The 18,381-nt window shown below is 27.1% G+C and overlaps 1 protein-coding gene across 1 annotated transcript in view; it reads left to right on the top strand.

The window, feature by feature from the left end:
- Nucleotides 1-18,102, top strand: part of LOC100203283 (actin-related protein 3) — a 31,501-nt gene extending 13,399 nt beyond the window's left edge. Inside the window, exons 3-13 of the mRNA XM_065800518.1 lie at nucleotides 805-873; nucleotides 1,009-1,058; nucleotides 6,878-6,919; nucleotides 7,058-7,330; nucleotides 12,875-13,018; nucleotides 14,990-15,100; nucleotides 15,369-15,431; nucleotides 16,963-17,055; nucleotides 17,139-17,264; nucleotides 17,353-17,436; nucleotides 17,539-18,102. Of these exons, the coding sequence (XP_065656590.1) occupies nucleotides 805-873; nucleotides 1,009-1,058; nucleotides 6,878-6,919; nucleotides 7,058-7,330; nucleotides 12,875-13,018; nucleotides 14,990-15,100; nucleotides 15,369-15,431; nucleotides 16,963-17,055; nucleotides 17,139-17,264; nucleotides 17,353-17,436; nucleotides 17,539-17,634 (1,151 nt within the window). The 3' untranslated portion in view covers nucleotides 17,635-18,102. The remainder of the gene's footprint in view (nucleotides 1-804; nucleotides 874-1,008; nucleotides 1,059-6,877; nucleotides 6,920-7,057; nucleotides 7,331-12,874; nucleotides 13,019-14,989; nucleotides 15,101-15,368; nucleotides 15,432-16,962; nucleotides 17,056-17,138; nucleotides 17,265-17,352; nucleotides 17,437-17,538) is intronic.
- Nucleotides 18,103-18,381: the final 279 nt, after the last annotated feature.

The following is an 18,381-nucleotide window of genomic DNA, read 5'->3' as shown; positions in this document are numbered from 1 at the left end:
TAAAAAACTTGCATTTAACCAAATTTAAAGATTCTATTGTTACCCTGCTTCTCTGAAACTAATAGTGATAATCAAAATAATTTCAAACCTAAAATATGTGAAAGAGATAATATAAATGCATCTTTACAAATGAATAGGAAATAGTTTTTTAAACTTTAGCCAAAAAGTAATTGACCATGTAAAAGTAGAGCACACAATTGAACTTTGTTTACTGCTACATTGCTACAATCAAAATAGTTGTAGAGGCATTTAGTAAATGTGATGCAAATTTGCCTACTGCTGATGCAATTTTAAAGTTTTTTACTGACTCCCTGCATGATAATAATGATGCAATTTCAAAGAGGATGTTGCTAGCTCTGTATCTTCGCATAAATGAGCGAATAAATCAAGATCTGGTGACTTTAATTAAATACCTCTAAATTCTCATTTGTTTTCAATTTGTATTAAACTACAACTCCTAAGCTACCTTCATCATCAAAAGCTGCAATTATTTGTTATGTGAATGACTAATATAATAGATTATTCAGTGACTAATATATGACTAATTTAATAATGTTATGTGAATGACTAATTTAATAGATTATTCAGTGATTCCTCTAATGAGAATGATTGTTTGACAGTTACAAATATTAAAGATTGGATTTTTTGTTTTTTTACTCTGTTGCTGGCTCTAGTTCAAGTTAAAAATTGTGCAATATATATTATAAATTGGCTTAAGCCTGTTACAAACAAATGTTTTTATTGAGTTTATATTTCAGTTTCTATAATATCATTTACCATTAAAAAAATTTTGAATAATTTTAGCAATTGCTGTCAAAGAAAGTGCAAATGTTGGGGGCAAATCAACTTCTTTTAAAGGCGTTGATGATTTAGGTAAGGAGAAATGATTGCCTAATACATTTTTATTATGTTTGATAAAGTAATATAAATTGTTTACTATTGACCTTTATAGCAGTTTAGATTTGTTACTGAGTTTAAAATTGCTCTTATTTATAATTTTTTTTAAAGATTTCTTTATTGGTGATGCTGCTATTGATAGACCAACTTATGCTACTAAGGTATAACAACACTTTTTTTTTTGTTATAGATTTTTTCAATTGTGTGAGTAATAGAATGTAACTTATAAATATTGGTGCAGAGAAAGAAAATCTAAGCCAGGTTCACAAATATATGGACTTGCTAGCTTATATTTAATTGGTACTAAAAGCTATTATTCAGATAAATTAGAAGATTTTAAAATAAGTTTTTTAGTTCTAAAACTGATTCAGACAATAACTGCATTACTTTTGTTTCGTTTTGGTTGTAGAACTAATAATTGAAATAAAAAACCTTTTTTCTGAAACTATTGAGGCGCATGGTAAAGAGCCTTTCTCCTTTAAACTTTTGCATTTGCAAAAGTTTAAAAGAGAAAGTTTTATTTTACTATTTTTGAAGATTCTTCATCAAGTTTTAGTGGCATTATTTTAAAAGTAAAAAAGTAAACCAATAGATCAGTAGGGAAATCTTATAAAATATTTATTGTATAGACTTTCCTTATGCATATTTGTTACTATTTGTTTCACAGTTTCTTTTCACTTTTTTTTTTTAGTAAAGTAAACTGTATTTACAATTGAATACTTTTGATTACTGTTAGCTGAGACTTGTTAAATGTTAGCTTATAAAGTGGACTTACAAAAAAATCCTGTTTTTTTTTTTTAAAGCAATAATTAAGTTTTACTTATAAGCAATAGGATGACCAATATTATTAAATTCAAAAGTCTAATAAATTAAAAATAAAATGTTTATCCACACCCACAAAGTTCCAAAGAAGTATTATTACTATTCCCTAATTTCTTCTACTTAATTTTTTATCATGAATTGTGATTCCTAAAAAAATATCTATCCTTTAAAATTCTAGTTAATGCAAAACCACAAAAGTAATGACACTATAATTAAGTAATGACACTATAATATAACACTAATAGTGTTATTAATTTTGTAACACACTTATAGCTTTTATATTTTATTGTTCGTTGAAACAACACTTAATCAAGAGTAATATAAATAATCCTAACTTTTTAATTGAAGTAGAAATGTTTGAAGAAATAATAGAACAAATGTTTAAATAATATTAAAAATAGGAGCTCCAGAAAAATGGGTGTTAATTTTTAAATTAACCAATATAATTTTTTTTTATTGGCTCAGAGCTGGAATTAAGTAATTGCAATTCGTGATTTGATGGTTGATTTAAAAATTAACACTCGTTTTTCCGGAGCCCCTATTTTTTATTGACCTCAGGCAAGCTCTGAACCAATAAAAAATATCCAAAAATATTTCTGATCATTAAATCCTTATTTTATTAAAAACCCTGAACACTGCTATTACAAAATGGTCAATTTATCATATTGCAAAAGTTAACCAAAAAAAAAATAATAATAAATTTCCTACTGCAAAAATAAAAACAGTCAAAACTTACATATTTTTAATTGTTTTTTTAAACACTAGGTAATTTAGGGGTTATAAAAAAAAAAAGTTGAAAGAAAAAACTTATTATTACTAAAGGTCCGAAAAATTTGCGTGGTTATTTAAAAATCAACCAATAAAAGGCTATGCTAAAGCTATTTGCGCATTGCATGAAACATTAATATCGATTTTTGTTTAGGGTTGTTTATTTTTGTTTAGATTTTTGTTTATTCATTTAAAAATTTAAATATTTACAATTAGAAATTGATTATTTGATTAAAATAATAATAATAAAAAAGATATATTTTAAAATAAGTTATCAGAGTTTTTTTGTTTTGTTTTAAAATAGTTATAAAAAGTTTAAATTAAATTTTATATATTTTTAAACTCCTGTCTTAGTTTTTTATACATGTCTTTTTTTCTTTTTTCTTTTCTTAATTCATCTCTACAGATAAGGAGGCTACTTGTGGTTATAACTCTCTCTCAACTCTCTAACTCCGAAACACGAACCTTGACAAGCAAGGCCGCTGCGCGGAGAAACTGAGCGCAGTACTACCAGGGATGTGGCGGGAATCAAATTCGGAACCTCTTGCCTATGAAGCGAGCGCTCTACCACTACACCACTACCGCATATCTGCTAAAGAGTTATATATATATATATATATATATATATATATATATATATATATATATATATATATATATATATTTATATATATATATATATATATATATATATATATATATATATATATATATATATATATATATATATATATATATATATATATATATATATATATAAAAGAAGACAACGAGGGGACATAATACAACTGTATAAAATTTTCAATGGTTACGATAAAATTGAATTTACAGAAAATCATTCCTTTAAATCAAATTGTACTCGTGGCCATATCCTAAAATATTCAAAAGACTTTTCGAAACATAAATACAGAGAAAACATTTTACTTAATCGAGCTGCAAATTACTGGAATGCACTGCGAGAAACTGTTGTCAAAGCTACTTCAATAAATTCATTTAAAGCAAGACTTGATCGATGGGAGTCAAACCATCACGAGACTCAGCTGTCAAAGTGTGTATAAAATCACACTCACTGGTAGCAATACCAGTCACAGCAGAAACTAATACTAATATATATATATATATATATATATATTAGAGTTGAGCTTTTACCAACTTAAATTTACCGGTAAAACGGTAAAAAAATCAAAATTTACTGGTAAAATCGGTAAAAAATAAAAAGGCATAAACAGAAAACCATAAATTGCAGTAAATAAAATAAGTAAATAAAATACATTAATGTTAGTTTTGAGATTTATTTTTGGATATAAAATGAGCTTTGAGAAAACAAAGTGTATCAAGTTAGTCGTCACTCATTCTGCATCGAATTTTTGTTACAAATAATCCAGCGGCAGAAAAGGCTCGCTCAGATTCGACACTTGTTGGTGGGATGGTTTCTAGTGCATTGAACAAAAGTTCAAGGTTTGCAGTTCTCTTTCCGGTTGCTTCATAGACCAACATTTCTTTTGAAATGGCCTTGAATTCGTCGTTTGAATTGTGTCGCTGTTTTTTGGCCGAATGCTGAATTGCTTCCTCGAGTTCCTCTTCAAGAGAAAGTGGATTTTCGTCAAGAGTTTCTGAGCTTTGCACTTCTTGAATAAACTCCAGGTCATCTGGATTTGTTGGAAAAAGCCTAGACAGCAAGTTTTTGGCGGTCTTTTGAAGTACAGACTTCGGAGGCATATTGAAAACTTTATGCTCTTCAATGTCGGACAAGCATTCTGGATTGGAAAGATATCTGTACAAGCTTACAAGGTTCTCTCTTCAAAACGTCTCAAAATTGCACTCTTCATTGCAATGCAAAGAGGTGAATCTTGTTGTTTCAGCCTGTTCACAAGAAACTTGAAAATTCCTTCAGCAGTAAAAAGAGTTGCATTTTGTCGGCAAAGTGCTTCTGCTGCTAATTTGACTGGTTCAAGAGCAGCAACAATGTTGGATAAAATGTCTTCTTCATCATCACTGCAAATCAAATGTGGAGAAATGTCCTTCAATACTTTTCTGATTGAATGTTTGACTTTGAGGAATTGTTGAATCATTGACAGCAGACTGTTCCATCTTGTTCTGCAGTCAAGGATAAGTGAAACCTCTTTTCCGTGCTCTTTCTTAATTTCTTCTTGAAGGACGTCATTTTTGACGGGCGATTTTCGAAATAACTTGACAATTTTTCTGACTTTTGTGACGACAGATTGCAAGTGAACTTTCACTTTTGGAATGGGAATGTTTTCATCCATGGCGGCACCAAGAAAACTGACTTTGGTGTCAGATTCAGATTCGTCACTGCTGACTTCGTCATCGACGTTTGTTTCTTCAAATGAGTTTTGTTGGATTTGTTGAGAAGGCTTCTTGTACAGCACTTCTTGAACGGCCAAGTGCATTCCGTGGGTATAACAAGTTTGATGCTCGATTGGAACCAGTTTTCCGAACTTAACCATCATGGAAGCTCCGTCAGTAACTGAGCAGACAATGCTGTCGCCTAGTTTCAACCCAAATTCTGCCACTTTTTCAGTGACAACAGCTGCAGCTTTTCAAAGAAGTGTACTCATCCAGTGTAATTAAAAAGCTTTTTCCCATTGTTACTAAAGAATTGAAAGTGTTTTTAAGGTCATTCCTTACGCCAGTTGCAAACTTTTTAACTGACTGAATTGCTTGTTTGTGATTTTTTGGGAAATCATAACCTTTTTCAGACATTGCAGATCGAATGAAAGAGCTGTTAACAATGGCATTGAAATTAAATCCATCCAGTGCTGTAAGTCTTGAAATCACTTCTTCAATTGATTGCTTTTGAAAAAAAGTTAAAATCTTAGGCCTTTTTGATTGTGATGCAGCTTTTGGTGTCACTTTTTCCTGTGTTTCCTTTTTGATTCCATGTTTCTTGTCTAAGTGATACCACATTCCAGTTGTGGAACTTGTGTATTGACTTGTATTTCCACAAATTTTGCAAGTAACTGTTTTCCCTTTGTTTAAGGTGTAGTGTTTCCAAGCGTCCGACATTTTGCCAAAACGCAACTCAAATTTAGTGATAAGGACCACAATAAATATGAATGATGAAGACTTTGCAATGACATCGCAAATGGCGGTCGCTTTTTTGTAACAGTGAAAAAGAAAGAAAAAAGAATCATCTAGAAAAAAACAAAAACTATTAAAAGTAAAAAAGAAAAATATATATATATTAAAGAATAAATGAAAGCATTAACAAAATTAAGCCAAAAGAACAAAAAAGAAAAAAAAATGTCAATCAAATACAACAAAAAGATATCTTTAAATTAAAATGTATGAGAAAAAAAAAGAAGTTAAACGCTAAACAAAGTTAAGAAAAATATGGAACGTTTTTATAAATTCGAAAAGTCGAAGATGTAACAAAAATATATACTTTAAAAAAGTTATTTCTATGTTTAAATGTTGTGTAATTTTATTTTTTCTGTGATTTTGTCCCTATTTTTATGTTTTTTAATATTATGATATATGTTTTGCTTTGTGTGTGTGTGTGTGTGTTTGTATTGTGTTTTAATGTTCCTGATTTTCTCGTTTGTTGACTTTTCCTATACATTTTTAGCCACCTAATCTATTTTTATCTGTTAGTTAGAGATTTTAATTATTTTATATTAGAGTGTGACGTGTTTATTATAAGTTTTTTGGATTATTATTGTAACGGTTGTATTCTAGTAGTATTGATTATAGTTGTTAGTATTATTATTATTTTTATTTTTTATATTCAGTCTAGTTTTTCTTTATTTTTTTTTGTTTGTTTTTTTTTTGTTGTTGTTTATTATAATTTTTTGTATCTAAAAAATCTCCTCGAATGTACTTATTCTTTATTTTACTTTTTATATGTGTTAAGTATTTAAAACTATTTAATACTTTCTGTTTATTTTCGTTAATTGGTTTTATTTAGTGTAAATTTATAAATATTATACTCAATATATTATTTTTTATGATTATAGTGTTATCATTATTATTAATTAATTGTTCATCATTTTTATTATTATTTGTGTTAAAAAATATTTTTTTATATCAACTTATAGGTATTTACTTAATATTAGTTTTATAACTATTTGTAAATGACCGTGGATGTAATATCGTTTTCCAAAATACATTGATTGATAAATAAGTCACAAGAAAGTAAAAACGTTTTTCTTAAAGTGTTTAGACAAAACTAAATCAACAAAATCACTTTTCAAGCATAACAAACAACAGCTTTGTTATGCTTGTTTTTATTCTGTTCTATGGGTCAGTTGCCTTAACTTTTAATTTCAATTATACCAAACATTTCATAATTATTTTAAAATGTTTTTACTAAATTTTTTGCAGGGATTATGAATTTTAACTTATTTTAATGATGTAATTTTGTATTTAGTGGCCCATTCGACATGGTATCGTAGAAGACTGGGATTTAATGGTATATTTCATTTTATTTAAGTAAATCATATATATATATATATATATATATATATATATATATATATATATATATATATATATATATAATTTCTAGTTTTGATTCAATTTTAAAAAATGCATGATAAAATTTTTTAAGGAAAGATTTTGGGAGCAATGCATTTTCAAATATCTTCGAGCTGAACCAGAGGATCATTATTTTCTGCTAACTGAGCCTCCATTAAACACACCAGAAAATAGAGAATATACTGCAGAGATTATGTTTGAATCTTTCAATGTACCTGGACTTTACATAGCTGTGCAAGCTGTGTTAGCTTTAGCAGCCTCATGGACATCAAGGCAAGTAGGAGAACGTACATTAACTGGAACAGTGATTGATTCTGGTGATGGTGTTACTCATGTTATTCCTGTGGTGAGTTGTTCTCATACTTAAGCTAAATATTATTATATTATTTTATTCTTAGCATTGTATTCTTGATTTTATATATATATATATATATATATATATATATATATATATATATATATATATATATATATATATATATATATACACGCACATGTATATATACACACACACACACACATATATATATATATATATATATATATATATCAGGGCCTATTCTAGGAAAAAATTTGGGCAGCGCACAGTGAGTCAAAATTCATAAAAAACGGCAGAATGCCCTCAATAAAAAACTATTGCTTGAAAATAATTGATTCAATAATAATATAACTAAATACCACTAAAAGACAATAATTAATTATTTTGTGAATAATTTTTAAGATTTAAACAATTTATTCGCCTTTTTCAGAGACTTATTTGTTTTGTTTTATTTATCAGAAAACTCACTCAAAAAAGTCTTACTTTAGTCTCACTCTTTTTTTTTTAAATTGGTATGGGTCTCACTCTTAAGATTGGTATGGGTAAAAACAGTTCAAAATTTAATTTGAAGTCATATGTTTACTATATTTGGTAACTTTAGCAACATTTTTGACAATTAGTTTTAGTTTTAGATTTTCATTACTGAGATCTCATAAGTTTGTCATAAATTGGTTTTTTTTAAATTAGTTTAATTATGAGTTTAGTTTAAAAACTAAAGGATTCCCTAAATTCCTTAGATGGTAGTTTTAATATTTTCCCATTGATATGTATATATGAAAGCAGAAAAAATAAAAATAATTTGCCTTAACTTGCCCCAATTAAAACAATATCTTTTAAATGCTTCGTTTTTTTTTTTTGTGTTGTTTCTTTGTATTTTTTCTTTCTGTTTTTAATTAAAACTTGCGTATAAAGTAGCAAACAGTAGTTAATTGCTTACATTCATCACACAAATAATACATTTAGTTCCTATTAGTAAAAAAACTCATGCTCAAGCAGATGGTGCTAATTATCAAACCTCAAAAACCAAAATATGCAACATTTGATGGCATAGTGCATGTTTTAAAATTGTATATAAAATAACTAACAATAGTTCATTGCTTACATTCAACATGAAAAAAATACATTTAATACCTATAATTCAAAAGTTAGGGATTAATCATGATAATTTGCTCAAGGTTCTTTTATGTGAATTTTGTAGACTGGAGGGTCTATACTATGAAAGTATTGGCAAACCTAAAATGATAAATCTAAAGAAAACTCTAATAATATTTGAATGTAAATTCCGATCAAAGTTGCAAAAACATTCAAGAACCTTCTCTAGACTTTTAGAACACGAGCGAACTCGGTTGGACATAAATGTAACTGTTTACAAAAAAAACTTTGCAGCAAGTCCAGATAGAAAGTGTAAGAACTGGGAAGATTAAGGTGATAGAAGCAGAAGATCTAAGGTAATAATAAGTCAATTAAATTCAACCCAGTTTAAAAAAAAAGTTTACAAGCTTAAATATTATATATTCTCTTGTTTAAGGTTGCCAAATTAACTGAACATCCTGCTGAAGCATTAGCATTAGCTTCAATAAAAAAAGCCACTAAAGATCCTAACAAAAAAGAGTTCGTTGTTCTCATGAAAAGTGTTACAAAATCTGAAAAAGTTACAATCATGGAGATAAATTTTCCAATAAAAATGATAACTGAAGATGCCTTGAGCTTAAAAATTCAGTGTGACCTTTCTAATGAACAGTATCAAATTATTAGAAATTCATCAATAATGCATAATGCAGGTATTTATCCTTCACTTCATGAATTTAAGAATGAGAGAAGCAAATGTTATCCTGAGGTTTTAATTGTGACAGAAACATCTGCTTCAACTTCTCTACAGGGTAAGTTTAATCATACTCTGACAAAGATATTAACTCTATGAGAAGGTTTGCTGAAATTGGGGGGAGGTTTAAAGGTCTACTTCACTTTAAATGTGGTTTTGATGGTGCCTCCAGTCAAAGTGTCTGTAAACAAAAATATACTGATACAAATATTGGCAAGGCCCAAGTTAATGAGCGAAGTCTTTTCCAGACAGCTATTGTTCCACTTAAATTAACCATCGTGAATAAAAATGTATGGTTAAATAAGAAGCCCTCTAGTACACACAACTGTAGACCCATACATCTCCAATATCAGAAAGAAACGGAAGAATTGATAAGAAATGAGTATGAACTTTTAAAAGCAGAAAAGAATAGACTAATCAAGTTTGAAGTAAAGTTAGAAGTAGAGGCAGGCAAACCAGATATGACTATCACTTTTAAGTTCATACTAGATTTAACAATGTTTGATGGTAAAGTGGTTAATGTCCTCACTAACACTCTGTCCTCTCAATCATGTAATGTTTGCGGAGCTAACCCCTGTGAACCTAATAACCCAGCATTGATCAGATCTAAACCAATCAATGAAAAAGCTTTATCTTCGGGCCTTTCTACTCTGCATTGCTGGCTCAGATCTTTTGAATATATTTTATATTTAAGATGTAAGTTAGACATTAAAAAAATTCTTTTCTAAATCCCCGGTTGAAAAAGCATCAGTAAAACGTAGAAAAAAGATTATTCTACTGAGGTTCAGAGAGGAGCTAAGTCTTATAGTTGATATGCCCCAACAGGGTTTCGTCAACACTAATGATAAAAACACTGCCAGAAGGGCATTTGAAAATGCTGAAACTTTTGCTGATATAACGGGAGTGGCAGTAGATGTAATTTTTAGATTAAGGACAATCCTTATATCAGTATGCTCCTAGTATGAGTTGAGCTCTGAAAGTTTTGGCCAGTATTGCTATGAAACTACAACTCTTATACTTAAAAGCTATTGCTGGTATGTGAATCCCCCAATTGCTCATAAACTCTTGGAACATGGTGTACAGATATCTGAGGCATTAGAACTGCCAATTGGTTACTACTCTGAAGAATCACAAGAGGCTTTAAATAAGGAAATTTGCAAAGCTAGATTAAACCATACAGCCAAGATATCTAGAAAGAATGTTATGAAAAACCAGTACCAATACCTGTTGATTAGAAGTGATCTTGTAATATCAAACTTTTGTTTCAAAAAAAACAAGGTAGAAAATGGAAAAACACTTACCCCTGAAGTTTTATCTTTGTGTATGCTGTAATAATGAAATAAAGCTTTTTTATTAATATTAGGTTTTCTTTTTTTGTTTTCTCAAATGAAAAATTAGATAAGATGAATATTTATTTTGTATTTAATTTATTTTAATATTATATATAATATTTTTTGAATCCAATTTTTTTTCTTAATTAGTAAATGTTTTGGTTTAAAGAATTTAATTTTTAAAAATTAAGTTAGTCTTTGTGCGCGTAAAAGACCCATAACACGTATACACGTGTGTAGTACGAGCCTTAGGCACAAGAAAAATTTACATTAAAAAATATGTGGTATTCTTTTATATGGTATTTTGAATCAAAGAATCCGATTTTTTTATTAAAATCATATTTTGCGCATGTAAATGAAACTTACACGCGCAAGCGCGTTGTACGCATCATAGGTACTCGTAAAAATTATTTTCAATAGTAAATTTAAATTTTTTGACCCAAAATACGATAGTATTTATGTATCGCGTGTTAATATATGATAGTTATAATTTTTGCCGTTTGTTCACCTTTCTGTGCAGCAGTACCCACCCCCCTTCCCCACTGTCCTGTAAAAAATCAGCGTTTTTTAGTGAAAATAAACAATATTTGCATTAAAAAATGTATAAAAAAAAAGATCCTCAACTTTTGATTGGGGCGTCGCCCAAATACAGTCAACGCTGTCAAAAACAGTCTAGAATAGCTCATATATATATATATATATATATATATATATATATATATATATATATATATATATATATATATATATATATATATATATATATATATATATATATATATATATCAGTCTTCTCCATTTGAAATTAATGCCAGGGCACAAAAAAGCGCTGACAGGATGGTCATTTTTAAGTTAGCCTGCACGATATAAAAGGATCATTTTTTTTCCTGCTATTTAAATTAAAATAAAAATAGCAAAAAGGATGCTTTGAATAAATACTAGATATAAGAATTTATAAAAAAGCTGGTAAAAAAAAGTCATTTTTGATAAAAGTTGAACAAATGAGCCAAAAAGTTTTGTTGCAATTTAAAACAAAGCGCATTTATTTTGTGGCAAGCGCTTTTTTATGCGCTAGCCAAAGATTTTGCGGGTGTACAGTCGAGCGCGAAAAAACTTGAGCTCAAAAGCTCTGGTTAAACAGGGAAGACTGATATATATATATATATATATATATATATATATATATATATATATATATATATATATATATATATATATATATGATATACTAATTTATTGATATCTACTATAGCAGATCATATAGCAAAATCATTCGGGTTTTTCAGAAAATTAAGAAAAAAGGAAGAATAATAAAATAACTGCTGCCCAAACCCTTACTCTATGTAAGCAACACTCATTCATGTTCTACCTATATCAGGTGATGTTATGTACTGAAGCCTTAGCAGCTGTCTAAATCAGTATGTATGTCAGATACTAAATGCTCCCTAAATCAGTATGACAGGTTTTATAGCTAAATACCTATAACTAGGTATTTAGCTATACAAACACCCAGAGTTTTAAAAATTTTTCAGCAAATTTTTAAAACTCTGGGTGTTTTAAAAATTTGCTGAAAAAATCATACTAAATTGAAGAGAAACTTATATAAAATTCTTCTAAATTATTATATATATTATATAAAATAAATATATATAATAATTTAGAAGAATCTTATTAGTTCAAGTCTAATATATTTAATTTAATTTAAAAGCATCCCAGTTAATACTTTAAAGGTAATAATTTTTCATAGGTCACTATGTTAGTGTAGCGCTTAGGATGATTTAACATATTAGTGAGACATGATTGTTAGTTTAGTATTTGATGCGGGTTCAAATTCTATTAACGGATCCTTTTTTTTAATGTTTTAAAACTTCAATCTTTTTTAAATTCTTTGAATTGAAACAATTTTGAATTAATACAAACATTAATGTTATGCTTTAAATTTTTTGTTTTATCTTTATTTTACTTTATCATTCTTTAAGATTTTTTTATTTTTTAGTTTAGTTTTTTTATTAGGTTTTATTTCTTGTTTCATTTTATAGGTTGTTTATTTTAATTTTAGTTTAAGTGCACTGGCTGATTTAAAAATTTGCAAAAAGCCAAGTTGTCAAAGCAAAAAAATTATATGCGTGGTCATATAAAGTGTGCGACCATACGGCACTTACAAGAAATCCTATATATATACACATCAATGTCCATACATAAAATATTTTGATGTGACAGTATTTTAACTGCGAGTGTAACATAAGTTTGGAATAACCGAAAAATTTAAATATGTGACTTCTTTAGAATTTTTTTTTTTAAGTATTTTTTTTGAATAAATTTTAAACTTTTTAATTTGCTTTGTTTAAAATATGAAGCTTTGTAAGCTTAAAATTTTTTTGTTATTTTAGGCAGAGGACTATGTTATTTTTATTTTAGGCTGAGGGCTATGTTATTGGTAGTTGCATTAAACATATTCCAATTGCTGGTAGAGATATTACATTTTTTATTCAACAATTGTTAAAAGAAAGAGAGACAGGTATTCCTCCTGAGCAATCTATGGAGACTGCTAAAGCTATCAAGGTATTTAGTTAAAATAGTTATGCGATTTTCAGTAAGTGTAGCAAATTGCTTTGTAAAAATTTTTTTGAATTTTTATATTACTTTAAAGCAATACAAATGATTAGTATGTAAAATATAGGTAAATAGTAGTATAAAATAGATATAGAATAAATATAAAAAATAGATATAGAATAATGTTACTTATAAATATTTAATTAATAAAAATAAACACTAATATTATTTTAAAGTAAAGTTTATTCTGATAAAAAGGGATTTTTGATATACAATTGTTCTTGTAACAACAAAATAAAATTTTTTAAACAAAGATTGAAAAAGAAGTTTTTGCAAACTTAAGCAGGCTAATAAGTGCCAAGTAGTTGAAAATATGAGCTATCATTTTGTAATTCTTTGATAGTATAGAATGATTTATTTATCTGTTAGAAAACATAAATTTATGATGTTTAGTTGGTAAAGATAGTTTTACACGTTTCTCTTATGAATCATATTTAACTATCTTTACCATTGTGTGTTGTTATATTATTATATTAATATTTGAGTTCAAGTAATTAAATTATATCTTTTTTTTTTTTTTTAATCAATATTAATATGAAATCCATAAAGTAAGTTAGCTAATAAACAACTCAATAATATTTTCCCTTGTAAATATTAAACAACTTTAAAATTTTTAAAACCTTTTATTGTGAAAAATTTTTTTATTGAAAAAATTTTTATTGTGACAATAACAGTGAGGTGTTTTTGCCTTGTAGCAAATGCTACTTCATTATCCATAAGTACACATAATGAATCTTGAATGTTATTGTGAAGGAAAATAAAGCTCTTTTTTACATATTTGGTATGTAGTATATTACAAGATTACTAGTCAGATTACTGAATCTTACATGGTGTCTAAAATTGAATGAGAATGACTTGAATTTATTAGTTCCATTCTTTTTTTAAATTAACAAGTTAGTGAAATTTTTGAATAAAAAAATGTTTATTTATTATATATTCAAAAATGTCACAAATTTCAGACGTTTGAAAGTTTTATTTTATCAAGCGTTTCAATACTTTGTGGAAAAAACTAAGTTTCAAAAACAAAGGAATCAAAACTAACAAATTAGAAAATTAAAATAAATTGAAAAAGAAAAAAGAAAAAGAAATTAATAATTTGAATACTCGTGTACTGTTTTTTATTTTTGTTTCTTTAGGGTGGTTGTTATTTTCTGCAGCAAAATTGGATAAGGCAAATCAAAAAAAATAAAAAACAGTTTTAACTCAACATTAAAAACATTTTGTTTGTTTTGTTCTCTTTGTTTTTGAAAAGTTTTTTCTGCAAAGTATAGAAATGTTACAAAGTATAGAAATGTTACAAAGTATAGAAATGTTACAAAGTATAGAAATGTTACAAAGTATAGAAATGTTACAAAGTATAGAAATGTTACAAAGTATAGAAATGTTACAAAGTATAGAAATGTTACAAAGTATAGAAATGTTACGAAGTATAGAAATGTTACAAAGTATAGAAATGTTACAAAGTATAGAAATGTTACAAAGTATAGAAATGTTACAAAGTATAGAAATGTTACAAAGTATAGAAATGTTACAAAGTATAGAAATGTTACAAAGTATAGAAATGCTTAATGTAATAAAACTCGCAAATGGCTGTGACCAAGTTATCTAAATAAAAAACAACCACACACATCTCTTATAAAGGCTTGTTTTTTTTTTTCTAGTCTGATGTGTCAAGATTTATCAGATTTATTTTTGACTAATTTTTTAATCTTTTCGGCTTGTGCTTTATTGTGCAATAGGGTGCCACCTTTTTTCTGTAAAATCTCAACCGCAAATCATGTTCCATATAATAAAATGATACTTGATTTCAAAGAAAAGTTATTAATTTAAATTTAAAAATTGCTTAAGACCCTTACAGATTAAGACATAAAATATACTTCATAAAATTTTGATTCTTTTATGTTAAATTTTTTTTTATAGGAACGTTTTTGTTATACTTGTCCTGACATTGTAAAAGAATTTAGTAAATATGATTCTGAGCCTTCAAAATGGATCAAACAGTATGATGCAGTTAATAATGTCACTAAAAAGGTAATGATTTTTTATTATTGTTATTTAAATGTCTTTAGAGGAGGGATTTTTAATTTATTTCTAAGATATTATTATGGATATGTTTTTATTTAATAAAAATAATATTGTTAAGGATATGTTTTTATTTATTAAAAATATTATTGTTAAGGATATGTTTTTATTTATTAAAAATATTACTGTTAAGGATATGTTTTTATTTATTAAAATATTATTGTTAAGGATATGTTTTTATTTATTAAAAATATTATTGTTAAGGATATGTTTTTAGAAATTCTCAGTTGATGTGGGTTATGAGCGTTTTCTTGGACCAGAAATATTTTTCCATCCTGAAGTAAGTCATTCTACTTTTTTAAATCGTTTAAAAAAAAGTACAAGCTAATAAAACTATTTTATTATAAAATTATTAAATAAAATAAAAAAAAAAGATATTTTTTTATTTGTTCCTCTCTAAATAAGTGTAACATAAAACTAAAGCAATCATTTTCTTTGCTGGTATGGTTTGTAGGTGGAGCACTTTTTTTTTTTAAATGACACAAGTGATGATAAAGAAATTCAAAATCACTTTAACTGCAGAAAAAACATAAATAATTACAAACATAAATAAAATAATAGCAATTTAAGAGACCTTTTAATTTTTTATGTATATTTTTTCTGTTTTATTAAAGATAGCATATTAAGTTTGATGGAGTGTCACCTGGGATTCTCTTACTGATAAAGTAATGTTTTGTTATGCCAGCATGATTTAATCATATTTAAAATTAGTTTCACTTGCTAAGGGTAAAAAAAACCTCAAAATTCTGAACCATCCTGTAATTAAAAAATGAGGGTTTGATACATAGTTGCAATTCCTGAATGCCAAATTAAATTTTAATGAAATATGAAATCTATTGATTATTTTAGGTTTAGTTTGCATCACTACAAAAAAAAATTAAAAAGCAGTTTTAAATCTATCTCCATCTTTTTGATCAATGCTGCATTTGTATCGTTGTCACGTAGACTTGAACTTTGCATAAATTGCTTCACCACACTGTACTGCATACATTGACAAGCCGCGTTCTGCGTGCTTTACAAAAGGCAACATATAATGTGGATTATCCATAAAGCTGTTAGTGTCTTTCCAAGTGAAGAAGCTGTTTTTTTGTAGACAGAAAATTATTTTTATTGTTCTCTAAAAATCTCTAAAAAAAATTTTGTGTTCTGAATCAGATTCTTTTTAAAAACAGATTTAAAATTTCTTAAGCTTTGGACTACAGGAAATAGATAAAGGCACTTTAATTTGCACTCAAGTTGAAGTGAAGCAAGCAATTTTAAAATTTTATTTGCATTATTACCACCATCCTATCCAACTCCATGATATCCTCTTTTAATTATATAGCGTTTTTTTTTTAACCACAACTCAAAACCATCCGAACTCTGTTTAAAAAAATTGTGCTATCTTATCTACTGCTCCAATATTAAGTTGATGTTCAGGTGATACTCCATCAAACCTAATATGCTCTCTAATCCACAGTGGCTAAGTACGCAAGTTATTTTTATACATATACTCATATTTTTGTGAGTTAATGTTAGTTCAGTTCTGATGTTGGCACGGTTCTGATGTTGTTACTGTTCTGATATATTTTTAAGTTTTAATATACACTTCAGTTTTAAAAATGCCTAACATAAGCGGTATAAGAAATTGTATTTTTATGTTAAATATTTTACAATTTATTACTTAGATTTAATTAACTTTTAAGTTATGATTTTAAAGCTGTCGATTACTCTTCATTTTTTGTATATTGATTCGACAAACTAGTCACTTCAAAGAACTAGTCAATAAACTATTTCAATCATTAGTTAGCTTGAATTTATATGTATTTTAGTTTTCAAATCCAGATTTCTCGACATCAATATCTGAGACAGTTGACAGTGCCATTCAAAATTGTCCCATTGATGTACGCCGTGGCTTATATAAGGTATTTTTTTTAATAGGTATTTTTAAGTACTTTATTTTAAAATTATGTGGTAATTACGTAAGAAAATCGCTTTTTGTTTTAAGAATGTTGTTCTTTCGGGGGGTTCAACAATGTTCAGAGATTTCGGGAGAAGATTGCAACGAGATTTGAAACGCGTTGTAGATTCAAGATTAAAAGTTAGTGAAGAATTAAGTGGTGGCGTGATAAAGGTAATCCAAAAGCTTTTTTTTTTTTCTTTTTTGTAATGAATTACGTCAGATAGCTTTTTTAAATACGCTATTTTGATTTGGTTTACAGCCTAAGCCTATTGACTGTCAAGTAATAACTCACTCAATGCAACGTTATGCTGTATGGTTTGGTGGAAGTATGTTGGCTTCAACGGTATAAAAAAAATTTTTTAAATAGTTTTTTTCAACGATCACATTTTTTATTCAATTTAGTTTTTTAACAATAAAAAAATATTTTCAAACTTTGAAATTTCAGCCTGAGTTCTACCAGGTTTGTCACACAAAAGCACAATATGATGAGTATGGTCCAAGTATAGCTCGACACAACCCAGTTTTTGGTGCAATGTCGTAAACGTAGATACTAAGTTAAGTTGGCGAATATAAAAGAGAAATTTTGGAAAAATTTAGTTTTTCCTTTGAATCGAGTAATAATAAATATATATTGAAAGGTTTTTCGGTTAATTTATTTAGATTTTTTTTTTTGTCAGACATTTCATAGGTTATTTTTATATTAGTGTACTTTTCTACTCAGAGCTAAACTCCGTGTAAAATATTTAAATCGATTGTTTTTTAGTTTTATGCTTAGTTTGCACCTTTTTTTATTTATTTTAAAAAACATTCTTTTTCAGTAATTTTCTTAACCCTAAATTTTCTTAAAACGCTATTCTTACGTATTGTACGAGTTTTCATTAAAAACTTTTATTCTGAATATTTACACTTTTTCTAGTAATTTTATGTTTTATTTTAGTTTTGAAACCCATCGCGTTTTGTTGATGTCGTGTATACTTAATCTTTTTATGTCCAGCTATATTTTTCAAAATACTTTCTTTTCTTTTTTTTTGCCTGAAAATAAATTTAGCGTTTTAAACGAGTCCTTTTAAAAACTCGTTAGAGATTTCTTTTATTAATTTTTTATCGAGTATTTTCGAATTAAAATAAAACTTGCATTTTTTCATTAAACTATTCAGCAAAACATTTTTAGTTGGTTGTTTTTTTTAATTGGTTTTAATGAAGTGAATCAAGATATTAAACCAGATATTAAACAATATAATATAACCCTATATTGAAAAAAACATTAATCCGACAATTTTCAGTGTCG

Source organism: Hydra vulgaris, chromosome 06, assembly GCF_038396675.1.
Source record: "Hydra vulgaris chromosome 06, alternate assembly HydraT2T_AEP".
Taxonomy (NCBI): Eukaryota; Metazoa; Cnidaria; class Hydrozoa; order Anthoathecata; family Hydridae; genus Hydra; species Hydra vulgaris.
Note: the sequence above shows the minus strand (reverse complement) of the source record. Positions and strands in the feature narration are given on the sequence as shown.